The sequence below is a fragment of the Balaenoptera ricei genome, chromosome 7, assembly GCF_028023285.1.
Source record: "Balaenoptera ricei isolate mBalRic1 chromosome 7, mBalRic1.hap2, whole genome shotgun sequence".
Classification (NCBI taxonomy): Eukaryota; Metazoa; Chordata; class Mammalia; order Artiodactyla; family Balaenopteridae; genus Balaenoptera; species Balaenoptera ricei.
In genome coordinates this window covers 18,905,994-18,920,352 of record NC_082645.1, presented here as the reverse complement: position 1 = coordinate 18,920,352, position 14,359 = coordinate 18,905,994, and the positions used below count along the sequence as shown (strand labels likewise).

General features: G+C 48.6%; 1 protein-coding gene and 1 non-coding gene across 2 annotated transcripts; one reads left to right on the top strand and one right to left on the bottom strand.

Annotated features, from left to right (window-relative positions):
• Positions 1–965: 965 nt before the first annotated feature.
• Positions 966–3,394, top strand: LOC132368466 (nucleus accumbens-associated protein 1-like). Its single transcript, XM_059927119.1, is given in 1 exon segment — positions 966–3,394. A coding segment is annotated over 1 exon segment (1,590 nt). The 5' UTR covers positions 966–1,032; the 3' UTR covers positions 2,623–3,394.
• A 6,252-nt stretch (positions 3,395–9,646) lies between these two features.
• Positions 9,647–9,753, bottom strand: LOC132369421 (U6 spliceosomal RNA). Its single transcript, XR_009504396.1, has one exon. It is a non-coding gene; the product is annotated as a U6 spliceosomal RNA (small nuclear RNA).
• Positions 9,754–14,359: the final 4,606 nt, after the last annotated feature.

The window sequence follows — 14,359 nt, the reverse complement described above, 5'->3', positions numbered from 1 at the left end:
ATTCAATCAGATACTAATCTGAGTGCTGCTATCACAGTAATTTTGCAGACATAATTAAATTCCTCAGTAGTTGATTTTAAGTAAGGGAAATTATCCTGGTGGGCCTGACTTAATCAGTGGAAGCCATATAAAAGAAGGTGTAGGCATTCCCTGAACCAGACTCTTTTTTTTTTTTTCTTTATCTATTGTGCTCTTTCTCTTTATTTTATTTTATTATTTTTTTCACACACACAGGGGCTGGGTCTACAATTATTCTCCCTAACTGGATCTTCCCTTCCTGACTACCTGTGGACAACAACTTCAGCTTCTGTCCATGGGGTTCCATCCTGCTTGTGAACATCTTTTTCTGATAGCATGTGGACAACAGCATTGGCCTTTGCCTGTGGATTCCAGCCCACCCACTAACTTTCCTTCCTAATGGCCTGTCCTACGCATTTTGGACTTGCTTAGCTTCTGCCTCCATAATCATGTAGCAAATTTCGTGTAATCAATCTCTTAATATAAGTGTTATAGGGCTTCCCTGGTGGCACAGTGGTTAAGAATCCACCTGCCAATGCAGGGGATGCGGGTTCGAGCCCTGGCCCGGGAAGATCCCACATGCCATGGAGCAACTAAACCTGTGCACCACAACTACTGAGCCTATGCTCTAGAGCCTGCGAGCCACAACTACTGAGACTGAGTACCACAACGACTGAAGCCTGCATGCCTAGAGCCCGTGCTCCACGACAAGAGAAGCCACCCAATGAGAAGCCAGCACACCGCAACGAAGAGTAGCCCCCGCTCGCCGCAACTAGAGAAAAGCCCACCCGCAGCAATGAAGACCCACTGCAGCCAAAAATAAAAATAAATAAAATAAATAAATTTATTTTTAAAAATCTGATTAAAAGGAAGCGGAGGCCGCAGAGGCCGCGGAGGCGGACGCCGAGGCCCCGGCGCAGGGGGACGCGCCCCGGACCCAGGCCCGGCCCCAGCCGCCGCTGCGGAGCTCGCCGGGAGCCCCCGGAGCGCGGCCACGGCGCAGCCGCCGCCGCCATGGCCCAGACCCTGCAGATGGAGATCCCGAACTTCGGCAACAGCATTCTGGAGTGCCTCAACGAGCAGCGGCTGCAGGGCCTGTACTGTGATGTCTCGGTGGTGGTCAAGGGCCATGCCTTCAAGGCCCACCGGGCCGTGCTGGCCGCCAGCAGCTCCTACTTCCGGGACCTGTTCAACAGCAGCCGGAGTGCGGTGGTGGAGCTGCCGGCGGCTGTGCAGCCCCAGTCCTTCCAGCAGATCCTCAGCTTCTGCTACACAGGCCGGCTGAGCATGAACATGGGCGACCAGTTCCTGCTCGTGTACACAGCGGGCTTCCTGCAGATCCAGGAGATCATGGAGAAGGGCACAGAGTTCTTCCTCAAGGTGAGCTCCCCCAGCTGTGACTCCCAGGGCCTGCACGCCGAGGAGGCCCCCTCGTCCGAGCCCCAGAGCCCTGTGGCGCAGACGTCGAGCTGGCCGGCCTGCGGCACCCCACTGCCCCTCGTGTCTCGCGTCAAGACGGAGCAGCTGGAGTCGCACTCCGTGCAGTGCACGCCCGTGGCCAAGCGGCTGTGGGACAGCAGCCAGAAGGAGGCCGGCGGTGGCAGCAGTGGCAACGGCAGCCGCAAGATGGCCAAGTTCTCCGCGCCGGACCTGGCCGCCCACCGGCCGCCCCAGCAGGCCCCGGTGGTGGCGGCGGCACAGCCCACCGGAGTGGCGGCGGGGCCCGGGGCCGGGCAGCCGGCGGGGGGCGTGGCGGCAGCGGCAGGCGGAGTGGTGAGTGGGCCCAGCACGTCGGAGCGGACCAGCCCGGGCACCTCAAGCGCTTACACCAGCGACAGCCCCGGCTCTTACCACGAGGAGGAGGAGGAGGAGGAGGACGCGGGCGAGGAGGGCACAGACGAGCAGTACCGGCAGATCTGCAATATGTACACCATGTACAGCATGATGAACGTCGGCCAGACCGCCGAGAAGGTGGAGGCCCTCCCTAAGCAGGTGGCCCCCGAGTCCCGGAATCGCATCTGAGTGCGGCAAGACCTGGCGTCTCTCCCTGCTGAGCTCATCAACCAGATCGGCAACCGCTGCCACCCCAAGCTCTACAATGAGGGTGACCCCTCTGAGAAGCTGGAGCTGGTAACAGGCACCAACGTGTACATCACCAGGGCGCAGCTCATGAACTGCCACGTCAGTGCGGGCACGCGGCACATGGTCCTGCTGCGGCGCCTCCTGGCCTCCTTCTTTGACCGGAACACGCTGGCCAACAGCTGTGGCACCGGCATCCGCTCTTCCAGTAACAACCCCAGCCGCAAACCGCTGGATAGTCGCGTCCTGCACGCTGTCAAGTACTACTGCCAGAACTTTGCTCCCAACTTCAAGGAGAGCGAGATGAACGCCATCGCAACCGACATGTGCACCAATGCCCGCCGCGTTGTGAGGAAGAGCTGGATCCCTAAGGTCAAGCCGCTTATGGCCGAGGGTGACGCCTACACCACCTTCGTCAGCTACACGGGCAAGATAGAGCCGGACATGATGGGTGTGGAGCACGGCTTCGAGACGGCCAGCCATGACGGCGAGGCCGGCCCCTCGGCCGAGGAGGCCCTCCAGTAACCCCCACCGGACCCTCCCGCGGGGCTGTCACACTCCCCCTCCTGTCACACCCGCCCGCCATCTTGGTCACGAGCTACTGTCTGTCCTTCCCCAGGACCCGCGGGGGGGCACTGCATGCTCCCGGCCCCTCTGCCTCCCCGTCCCACCCCCTGACCCCAATCCGATCGGGGATCCGGGCTGGGAGAGGACGGCAGGGGGTGCGAGGTCTGCGTTGCCTTCTGTAGCACACACTCGTGCACAGTTGGGGGGCTCTTGCTCCCCCTCTCCTAACCCCTAGCAACTGTCTCCCCACTCACCAGGCCAGGCACAGGGAGGGCCTGGCCTGGGGGGCTTGGGAAGACCCCCTTCCCAGGCGCTGGACCACCTAGCCGGAGCATTCCTCAGCCTCCGCCCACCACTGCAGCCCCTTGGGACTCACAGGGGCCCCGGGTTCTCAGGACCCCTCCCGCCACCACCTCCCAGTGCTTCCACGTTTCCAAAAGCGCCTTCCTGTCTCCCTCGTCTGTCCCTGCGCCTGGGGGCTGGGGTAGGCGAGGCCGTGAGGACTGCCCGTTTTACAGCTGAGGAAACTGAAGCTCAGAGAAACTCCATGACCGACCTAAGGTGGCGGGCGGTGGCAGGCCCAGCGCCCTTCTCTTCCCCCACCTGTGCTCAGCCTCTCTTGCCGCCACCAGCCCCCTGGGGCCTGAGAGGGGCAGGTCCTGAGAGGGGGGCCCTTGGGGGCAGACCAAGGGTCTCTGAGGATAGAAGAAGTTTCCGGGGCTCGCAGAAGCGTGTGGGTGTGCATGTGTGTGTGTGCACGCGTGCGTGTGTAGAAGTTTTGCTTTTAAACAGATGAAGACGTGAGAGGCAGTAGGACCAGGGGTGGAACCCAGGGGAGCAGGCTGGGGGGTGCTGCTGCCTTTCCCTCCCTTCCCCCCCCCCCCCCCACCCCCCACGGCAGGGCTCCCAGCCCCCACCCCCTGTACATACTTTTTAAAACATTTTTTTAGCTAATGAAATATTGAAGTATAAGATTCCTTTTATTTTTCAAACCAACGGGACCGTGTCTGATGTCCCCTTCGGTCCTCGGGGCTGTGGAAGGCAGGACGGAGTGGGGAGCCAGGGGCAGGCTGAATGTGCGCGTGTGTGTGGAGTGGGAGCGCGTGTTGCCGGGACGGGGGGGGGGGCCCAGGCCCCGCTCTGCCTGGGCTCCCGTGGGTCTGGCCGGCTCACACTCAACCCCAGGGCCTCCTCCTAAGGGCTACATTGCAAGGGTGTCCCTGGTTTGTCCAGTTGGCTGAGTCCAGCTCCTGGCAGGGCCGGGTCTGCTTCATGGTTAAAGATTGTTTGCAGAATCTTCTTTTACCATTCCTCTCTTTCTATCCTTGGCCTAGCTCCACGAGTGGTTTTGTGGGTTTTTTTTTTTGAGTTCTACATGTAAACTCGGAGGGTTCTTTTTGTTTTTTTAACTCTCCCCCCCCCACACCCCTCCCCACACACGCTGGGTGTCCGTTTCTTTGCAATTTCACATTTTTGTCTCTAGCCCTGGTTCTCACCGCCTCTGTCTCCCCCGCAGTCTGACTAGCCCATTGCTCCCAGCAGCCTCTCTCTCTCCCCAAAGGCAAGGGGATTACAGGAGGTGGGGTCGGGGCCAGCTGGACCACTGGGATCTGACCTGGAGGCCTGCCCCCCACCCCAGGAGCCCCTGCCAGCCTGCGGGGAGTGGGTCCTTCCTGACATCTGCCTGCTGCCGGGGTGGGGGGCGCGGGGGGGGTCAGTCCAGCGGGGCCCTGGCGCTCTGCTTTTCTGGCCCAGCCCCAGTACCTTAGCCCTCAGCCAGCCCGAGTGCGTGGGGGGAGTCGACAGCCCCAGCTAAAGCACAAGCACCTTAGTCGCACCTCCCCTGCTCCCTCATCCTGGCCTTGACACCCCACCCCAGCGTAGCGTAGATCCCAAAGCACAATATCCTGGTTACTTGGCAAGCTGCCGGGCCGACCAAGGCCGAGGGGTGGGCTGGGGCTCAAGCCAGACCCCCAAAGGAAGCAGGAGTCCCCAGGCGCTCCCCTCCTTCCAGGCCTTAGCGGGGGCCAGCTCTCTGGGACTGGGGTCTTCTCCCTCCCCACCCCCTTGTCCTGGGCAGGCCCCTGTCCAGCCCCTCCTCGCCTTGTCCTTGGGTGGGGCTTGCCCCGTCCCTCCTCCGAGCCCCTGCAGCACTGGGTTGGGTGGCAGAGCCCTCTTGTTTCAGGGACTCTAGGAGGTTCCCCTGGCTCCCTGGACTGTGTGTGTAGGTCTGGGGAGGGGGCAGGGGAGAGGGGCTGGGCAGGGGCGCAGGGGAGGAAACTCCTCACCAGGAGAGCCAAAGACAGGGTTGTGCCTTACCCCAGGAGCCACCCCTGCGCCCTCCCGCCCTGCCCTCCCCGCTCTTGGGCGGCCTGCTGCTTTTCCTGCTTTCCCTTCCCCTGGCCCGGCCCTGCCCTGAGCTGCATGGACCCCCCGCCCACCCCAACCCCCCGGGGCAGCCAGGAAGGAACATGAATGGAGGATCACCGACCAACGCAAAAAAGACTATGGGGGCCCCCCTCCACCTCCCCCGGCCGCCCATTCACCCACGTCTCTTTCACGCAGGACAGACCACCCGCCCTGTCCGTGTGGAGTGCCAACACCCTCCCTGCCCTGGGCCGAGCCCCTCCTCCCCGGGCCCATAAGTGAGATTGCACATTAACTACTGTAAGAAGAGGAGTCGCACTGGGAAATGTGAACCATGAGAATATCAGTGATACTGATGAGGAGGATAAACTAAACGCCTTTGTAACAAAAAAAAAAAAAAAAAAACCGATTAAAAAATATATATATGTGTTCTATACACACATGTATATCCCCTAGTGTTGCTGCCTCTCTGATTGAACTCATTTTGGTACTGGAAATGGTTCCAGAGAAACAGAAACTTAAGAGTAAATTCTCTGAATTGGTTCTGGGTTTTCTGGAATTGGTTCTCTGGCTGGATATAAAGGCAGGAGTGACCCTATTTCCAGTGATAATGAGGACACTGGAAGTCCATAGTGTGATGTGGCAGAAGAGTTACTCAACTTTCACTGTTGGATGTGTATAATCAAATAATGATACAAGGTGAGATTCTAGGTGGCCAAGTATTTGGTACCTTATAATATTTTAGTCAAAATAAGGAGTGTAGGGAGTTCCCTGGTGGCCTAGTGGTTAGGATTCCGGACTTTCACTGCCGTGGCCCAGGTTCTATCCCTGGTTGGGGAACTGAGATCCTGCAAGCCGCATGGCGCAGCCAAAAAAAAAGGAGTGTAATGGAGTTGAGTGGTTGCTCCTAACTAAACAGAGAAAGTCAAGACTGAGCCGAAGGCCTCAAACCCCCAGCTCAAGCCCTGCATAAACGCCCTAAAAGCTTCTATAGCTGCCCCTAAAGAAAGCTTCTCTCCTGTAGCTGCAGGGCCAAGATTTCTGAAAACCAAATCCCTGATCTTACCCTGTGAGTAGCTGGATTACAATACAAATTGAATTCCCAACTTTACAGGGTCTCTTTTGTTGAAGTCATAGCATTGATTGGGAGGAAATGGGATCCTGAAAATTGGAATGGAACATACGTAAAGATTCTAAGGATGCTGGGGACATCAGATCCCTAAATTGTGCCGTCTTCTTTGCCAGCAAAAGCAGTCCTTGCACCCCTGCCTGAGATTAGTCCTCTTTCGCTTGAAAAACCTGTAATAGCCTCCCCTGAGCAGTTGCCTTGAGAGGCACTGACTACCTTCCTCAGGATTTACCCCACCAGCCCTCTTTCCTTCTAGACCTGTAGTTAGACTCAAGTTCCAGCAGGTCCCAAAGCCGAGGTGCAAAGGATAGCCAGCAAGGAGACGCACGTACTTCCATCATTTTAAATTCTGTTTTTTAAAACAAAAAAAAAATGTTGTTTTAATATTCACCTGAGGTCCTTGGACCAATTTGAATGGTCATTTAACAGCTGATCAGGCTAGGTAGGACAGGTGAAATTCACAGTTTTGAGGGAAAGGGACAGGGGTTTCCGAAGACCCTTAGAATTAGCTCTTGCCCTTCCAGCTCCTCTCTCCCTTGCCCTACCTTGACCCGTGCTCTGCCTCTTCTTATCTTGAGAGGAATGTTTGTATATGTCAACCAAATCTTTTTTTCTTCCCTCTCATCTTCCTCATCTGACACAAAATACCTTATTAATAGTAAACTTTATCTCAGTATAAAGTACATTTCAGTATTTGTTACAATATACAAAGGAGAAGAGAGACACCATAAAAGAAGGTAGGGTCCCCTTCACCAGAGTGAGTGTGCACTAGGGAAGGGGAAGTACTCTCAGCCCTGACCCCTGGCCACCCTTCTGCCGCCTGCTCTGGCCCGTGCCCTCCAGATCTGGAAACTCCCACGTTGCGTTTCTAGGCCAGGGGCTGCTGCGGGGCAGGCAGGGCCTCATCCCCAGTGATTCTTGGATGGTAAGGGGATAACTGGAGCCCAAACAACAGGTTCCCAGGTTCCCAGAAATTTAGTATGTTCTGTGCAGGCTCGGGTGGACAGGGACACCCTCACTGGGTCTCCAGACCAGCAGGAGCATTTCCTGGGCACCCGAGGGACACAGAGAAAGAGCCACAGATGCCCTCCTTCATAAGCTCAGGCGGATCAAGGAGACTTCCCCTGCCCCTCTCCCCAGCACAACCCCCCTGCCAACGGGACAATTCAGCCCTCTGGAAAGTACTGGAAGCATTTCTAAGGCCTCATTCTAAGAAGGGCTTCAGGCAGCACCAGGTATAGATGTTGGGGAACCCTCCATTCTCATTTTCAGTACATTGGACAGTACACCCTTTATGGACACAGAAACTTTATTCAACGTTGTATGGAAACAACGACAATAAATAGTAATAATGGTGAAAATAACAATAATTATGCATAACAACAGTGATGATCATGATAAGTAGAAGGGGAGAGGGAGGGGGAGGAGGAGGAGGAGGAGGAAAGAGAATAACATACAGACCCCCCTGAGTAAATGACCAGGTAACCAACGGGTTCCCTGGTGGTGCTTTGAAATCAAGAGTCCTAAGGTTTGCGCCGTCCACGGCAGCAAGAGAAGGGGAAGAACCACCTGGAGGAGGGCATGGGCTAGGTTGGGATTCTTGCTTGGATTCTGGGACTGAGGGCCAAAGGGTTCTGGGAGTGTGAGGCGGTACCGGAGGTGGGGGGGACCTGCTGTGCCATCAGGCGTGCTCCCTGGGGGCTCAACCGGCAGGCGTGAGGCCACTCCGTGCCCCTTGGCTGGAAGCCCGGCCCCCGCCCTTGCGACCCAGCCCCCTCTGGTCACACCTACTGGCTCTTCTTTTTTTAAAAAAATATTTATTTATTTAGGCTGTGCAGGGTCTTTTTTTAAAAAATTAATTAATTAATTAATTTTTGAGCGGCGTTGGGTCTTCATTGCCACGTGTGGGCTTTCTCTAGTTGCAGCGAGCAGGGGCTACTCTTCATTGTGGTGCGCAGGCTTCTCATGGCGGTGGCTTCTCTTGTTGCAGAGCTGGCTAGTATTTTGTTGAGAATGTTTGTGTGATTTTTTTTTAAATTGTAGTAAAATACGTATAACATAAAACTTACCATCTTAACCATTTTTAAGTCTGCAGTTCAGTGGTACATTCATATCGTTATGCAACCATCACCATAGTCCATCTACAGAACTCTTTTCATTTGCAAAACTAAAACTCTGTACCCATTAAATAATAACTCCCCATTTCCCCCTCCTCACAGCCCCTGGCAACCACCCACTACTTTCTATCTCTATGGATTTGACTATTCTAGGTACTACATAGAAGTGGAATCATATAGTATTTGTCCTTTTATGACTGGTTTATTTCACTTAGCATAATGTTCTCAAGGTTCATCCATGTTGTAGCATGTGTCAGAATTTCATTCCTTTTTTAAGGCTGAATAATATTCCATTGTATAGATATACCACATTTTGTTTATCCATTCATCTGTCAATGGACACTTGGGTTACTTTCATCATTTGGCTATAGTGAACAATGCTATTATGAACATGGGTGTACAAATATTTCTGAGACCCTGTTTTCAATTCTTTTTGGCATATACCCAGACATGGAATTGCCAGATCATATGTTGATTCTATTTTTCATCTTTTGTGGCATCACTGTATTGTTTTCCACAGCATGTGCATCATTTTACATTCCCACCTATAGGGCACAAGGGTTTTAATTTCTCCACATCCTCAGCAGCACTTGTTATTTTCTGTTTTTTTAATTAATTTTAATTAATAGCCATCCTAATTGATGTGAGGTAGTATCTCATTGTAGTTTTTTTTTAACATCTTTATTGAAGTATAATTGCTTTACAATGGTGTGTTAGTTTCTGCTTTATAACAAAGTGAATCAGCTATACACTCACTGTAGTTTTTTTTTAACATCTTTATTGGAGTATAATTGCTTTACAATGGTGTGTTAGTTTCTGCTTTATAACAAAGTGAATCAGTTATACATATACATATGTTCCCATATCTCTTCCCTCTTGCATCTCCCTCCCTCCCGCCCTCCCTATCCCACACCTCTAGGTGGTCACAAAGCACAGAGCTGATCTCCCTATGCTATGCGGTTGCTTCCCACTAGCTATCTATTTTACATTTGGTAGTGTATATATTTCCATGCCACTCTCTCTCTTTGTCACATCTTACCCTTCCCCCTCTCCATATCCTCAAGTCCATTCTCTAGTAGGTCTGTGTCTTTATTCCCATCTTGCCACTAGGTTCTTCATGACCTTTTTCTTTTCCCTTAGATTCCATATATATGTGTTAGCATACTGTATTTGTTTTTCTCTTTCTGACTTACTTCACTCTGTATGCCAGACTCTAACTCCATCCACCTCACTACAAATAACTGCATTTCGTTTCTTTTTATGGCTGAGTAATATTCCATTGTATATATGTGCCACATCTTCTTTATCCATTCATCCAATGATGGACACTTAGGTTGCTTCCATGTCCTGGCTATTGTAAATAGAGCTGAAAAATATGGAATGCTTCACGAATTTGTGTGTCATCCTTGCGCAGGGGCCATGCTAATCTTCTCTGTATCATTCCAATTTTAGTATATGTGCTGCCGAAGCGAGCTCACTGTAGTTTTGATTAGTATTTTCCTAGTGATTACTGATGTTGAGCACCTTTTAATGTGCTTATTAGCCATTTGTTATTTTCTTTGGAGAAATATTTATTCGAGTCCTTTGCCCATTCTTGAACTGGGCTGTTTGTTGTTGAGCTGTGCAAGTTCTTTATGTATTTTGGATATTAACCCCTTATTAGATATATGATTTAGAAATATTTTCTCCCAGTCCAAGGGTTGCCTTTTCACTATGTTGATTGTGTCCTGTGGTGCAAAAAAGTTTCAAAATTTGATGTCAGTCCAATTTATCTATTTTTTCTGTTTTTGTTGCCTGTGTTTTTGGTGTCATATCCAAGAAATCATTGCCAAATCCAATGTCATGAAGTTCTCTCTTATGTTTTCTCCCAGAAGTTTTATAGTGTTTTTTCTTACATTTAGGTCTTTGATCTCTTTTGAGTAAATTTTTGTGTATGGGTTAAGGTGATGGTCCAACTTCAGTCTTTTGCATGTGGATATCCAGTTTTCCCAACACCATTTGTTGAAAAGACTGTCCTTTCCACATTGAGTGGTCTTGCAATCTTGTTAAAAATCATTTGACCATATATGTAAGGGTTTGTTTATGGGATCGCTACTCTATCCCATTTGTCTGTATGTCTGTCTTTATGCCAGTAACACACTGATGTGATTACTGTAAGCTTTGTAATGTTTTGAACCAGGAAGTTTGAGTCTTCTGGTTTTGTTCTGCTTTTTCAGGATTTTTTTGGCTATTTGGGGTCTCTTGAAATTTCATATTAATTTTAGGATGGATTTTTGTATTTCTGCAAAAAACACCATTGGGTTTTTGATAAGGATTGCATGAATCTACAGATCATTTTGGGTAGTATTGACATCTTAAGAATATTGTCTTCCAGACCTTTTTCCAAAGACAATATTCAAGTGGCCAACATGTACTTGAAAAGGTGCTCAACATCACTAATCATCAGGGAAACACAAATCAAAACCACAATTAGATATCACCTCACGCCTGTTAGAATGGCTAGCATCAAAAAGACAAGAGGGCTTCCCTGGTGGCGCAGTGGTTGAGAATCTGCCTGCCAATGCAGGGGACACGGGTTCAAGCCCTGGTTTCAGAAGATCCCACATGCCGCGGAGCAACTAGGCCCGTGAGCCACAATTACTGAGCCTGCATGTCTAGAGCCTGTGCTCCACAACAAGAGAGGCCACAATAGCGAGAGGTCCGCGCACCACGATGAAGAGTGGCCTCCACTTGCTGCAACTAAAGAAAGCCCTCGCACAGAAACGAAGACTCAACGCAACCAAAAATAAAAAATAAATAAAACTGTTCCCTTTAAAAAAAAAAAAGACAAGAGATAACAAATGCTGGGGAGGACTCAGAGAAAAGGAAACCCTGGTGCACTGTTCATGGGAATGTAAACTGGTACAGCCAATATGGAAAACAGTATGGATGTTCCTCAAAAATAGAACTACCATACTATTCAGCAGATCTGCTTTTGGGTACATATTCAGAGGAAACAAAATCGCTATGTTAAAGAGACATGGACAATAGCCAAGACATGGAAATAACCTAAGTGTACATCAACAGATGAATGGATAAAGGGAATTTGGTATATATACATATATATAATACATATATAATATATATATATAATGGAATACTATTCAGCAACAAAAAAGAAAGAAGTCCTGCCCTTTGCAACAACATGGATAAAACTTTAGGTCATTATGCTAAATGAAAGAGAAAGACAAAATATTTTATGATCTCACTTATATGTGAAATCTAAAAAGAAAACAAAAACAAAAAACAAACAGAAAAAAATCAGATTTGTGGTTACTAGAGGCAGAGGTTTGGATGTAGAGCAATTAGATGAAGGGGGTCAAAAGGTACAATCTACCAGTTATAAGATAAATCAGTACTGGGAATGTAATGTACAGCATGCCTATAGTTAACACTGCTGTTAACTATATTTGAGAGTAGATCCTAAAAGTTCTATCACAAGGACATCTTTTTCTTTTTTTTTTTTTTGCAACTATATGAAGAGATGGATATTAACTAAACTTAATGTGGTAATCATTTTGCAGTGCATGTACTTTAAGCCATTATGAGGTACACCTTAAACTTATATAGAGCTGTATGTCAGTTGTATCTCAATAAAACTGAAAAAAAATTGTCTTCCAATTCATGAACATGAGATGTCTTTTCATATACTTGTTCCTTCTTTAATTTCTTTTAGCAAAGTTTTGTGGTTTTAAGTGTACAAGACTTTTGCCTTCTTCGTTTAGTTTATTCCCAAGTATTTTGTTCTTTTCGATGCTATTGTAAATGGAATTGCTTTCTTAATTTCCTTTCTGGATTGTTCATTTTTAGTGTATGTAAATGCAACTGACTGTTTAATGTGTTAATTTTGTATCTTGCAACTTTGCTGAATTGTTTTATTACTTCTAACAGTTTTTTAAAATGGGATCTTTAGATTCCTACATGTAAGATCATGTCATCTACAAACAGATAATTTTACTTCTTCCTTTTTATTTTGGATTTTTTTTTTTTTTTTTTTTCTTGTCTAACTGCTCTGGGTAGGTCTTCCAGTACTATGGTGAACAGAAGTGGTGAAAGTGGTTTAACCTGGAGAATGTTTCCTGTTCACTTGAGAAAAATGTGTATTCTGCTGTTGTTGATTGGAGTGTTCTGTATATTTCTTCAGGTCCAAATGATTTCAAAAACTTATTATAAAGCTACAGTAATTATGACATACAGTAATCACAACACTGTGGTACTGGCATAAAGACAGACATACAGACCAGTAGAATAGAATAAAAAGCCCGTAAATAAACCCTCACATACATGGTCAAATGATTTTTGACCAAATAAGGAAAGGAAATAGAGTACTTTAACAATGTTCCCCTAGCATATTAATCATAGTTTAAAAAAAATTCCTAATCTGATAATTCCAACATTCTTGCCATATCTGAGTCTGGTTCTGATGCTTGCTCAATCTCTTCAAACTTTTTTTTTTTTTTTGCCTTTTAGTTGTCGACTAAAAGTATATATATATGTTATATATATATATATATGTATATGCACAACCTGAAAGTTGAGAATTATGCTTTCTTTGGTGGACTGAGGGCTTCAAGTCCAGGAGGCAGCATCTCAAGCAACCCTGAGAAAAGTGCTCTGATGAGGCAAGGTGGGAGCTAGAATACATAGGAGTTTTGCAACAAAGGGCAGGTAGTCTGAACATCAAAAGATTATTGTTAACTAAAGAAAACGAGATAGATCAAGTTAAGGAATTTATCGCATCGCTTTTCTATGTATGGGAAGATGCAAGACTCTGGGATTACTGAAATCATTTCGTTGATATGCACCTCGGTTATCTGGGGCCAGTATCCTGTGTTTCCACATCCTGAGTTTCCTCAGGGCTCACCGAAGGGAGTGGCTGCAGTCTGATGGCTGCTAAATGGCAGGTATCCTCTGTTTCCTACCTGAATCCCCTCAGGGCTCACTGGCTCGTGGAGGGCTGCAATCGCTGAGGACGGTGACATCCTTTGTTTACTGATGTGGCAGGCAATATTTTATTTCTCATAGTATACCTTGTAATTTTTGTTGAAAGACAAAAATGTACTGGATAAAACAATCTGTGGTAAATAGGCATTTACAGATGTGGTGGTAAGGTGTGGAGGGATGGGTAGCATTCCATAGACCATGAAATACTAGTTCTCAGTCTTTTAGGGAGACTGTACCCCTGAGCTGTGAACGTCACAGCTTTCCCCCTCCTTTATGTGGGACAGGATGGCTAGAGGGGCTGGCATTATTTCCCTTCATTCAGGTTGGTTATGCTCTGATAAAACTCCAATAAGTTACGCTTTGTTGAGGTAGTTCTCTTGAGGGCAGGCTTTGTTAAGAAGAGACTGCTCTGGCATATTTCAAAACGGTTCCTTTTCCCCTCCCTCTGCTGTAATCACAAGGCAATTTTTTTTTTTTCCAGTCCTTACTATAAGTAACTGGTAAGGCTCCTGGAGATTAAACGCACAAAATCACAAGCACACCTGTAACAGGGACGAGTCAAATCTCACCACACGTTGGATCTGTCTCTTGTACTTTAACCTTTGCTTCCTGTTGCTTTTGTTCACTAAAAGGATACTGTCTATACACAATGGCCTGCCTCAGGGAACCCTGCCCCTCTGCCTGAATGTTAAACCAAAGTGCCTTTGTTCAGGGAAGCATCCTGACCCTGTCCGCCTGTGGACGGCTGCAAGAAAGAAGAAAGGAACACGTCCCCTCCCCGAGGCTGGCCATTCCACGGGACATTTGCAAATCTTATGGCTTTTTCCCTTTACTTCCTCATCTCCTCCCCCTCTCTGTTCTGTAAAAGAAACTGGCATCCAAACCCCGATAAGATGGTTTTTTTGAGACATTTGTCTACCCTCTTCTCTGTCTGCCGGCTTTCAAAATAAAGTCGTATTCCTTACCTCAACACCTCGTCTCCCGATTTATTGGCACGTATTGGCCTGTTGTGCGGTGAGCAGCGCGAGCTTGGACTCGGTAACCCACCCATCTAAGAATGGCCCCCTCTGCAGTTTTAAACTCTCAGACTTTTCCACAC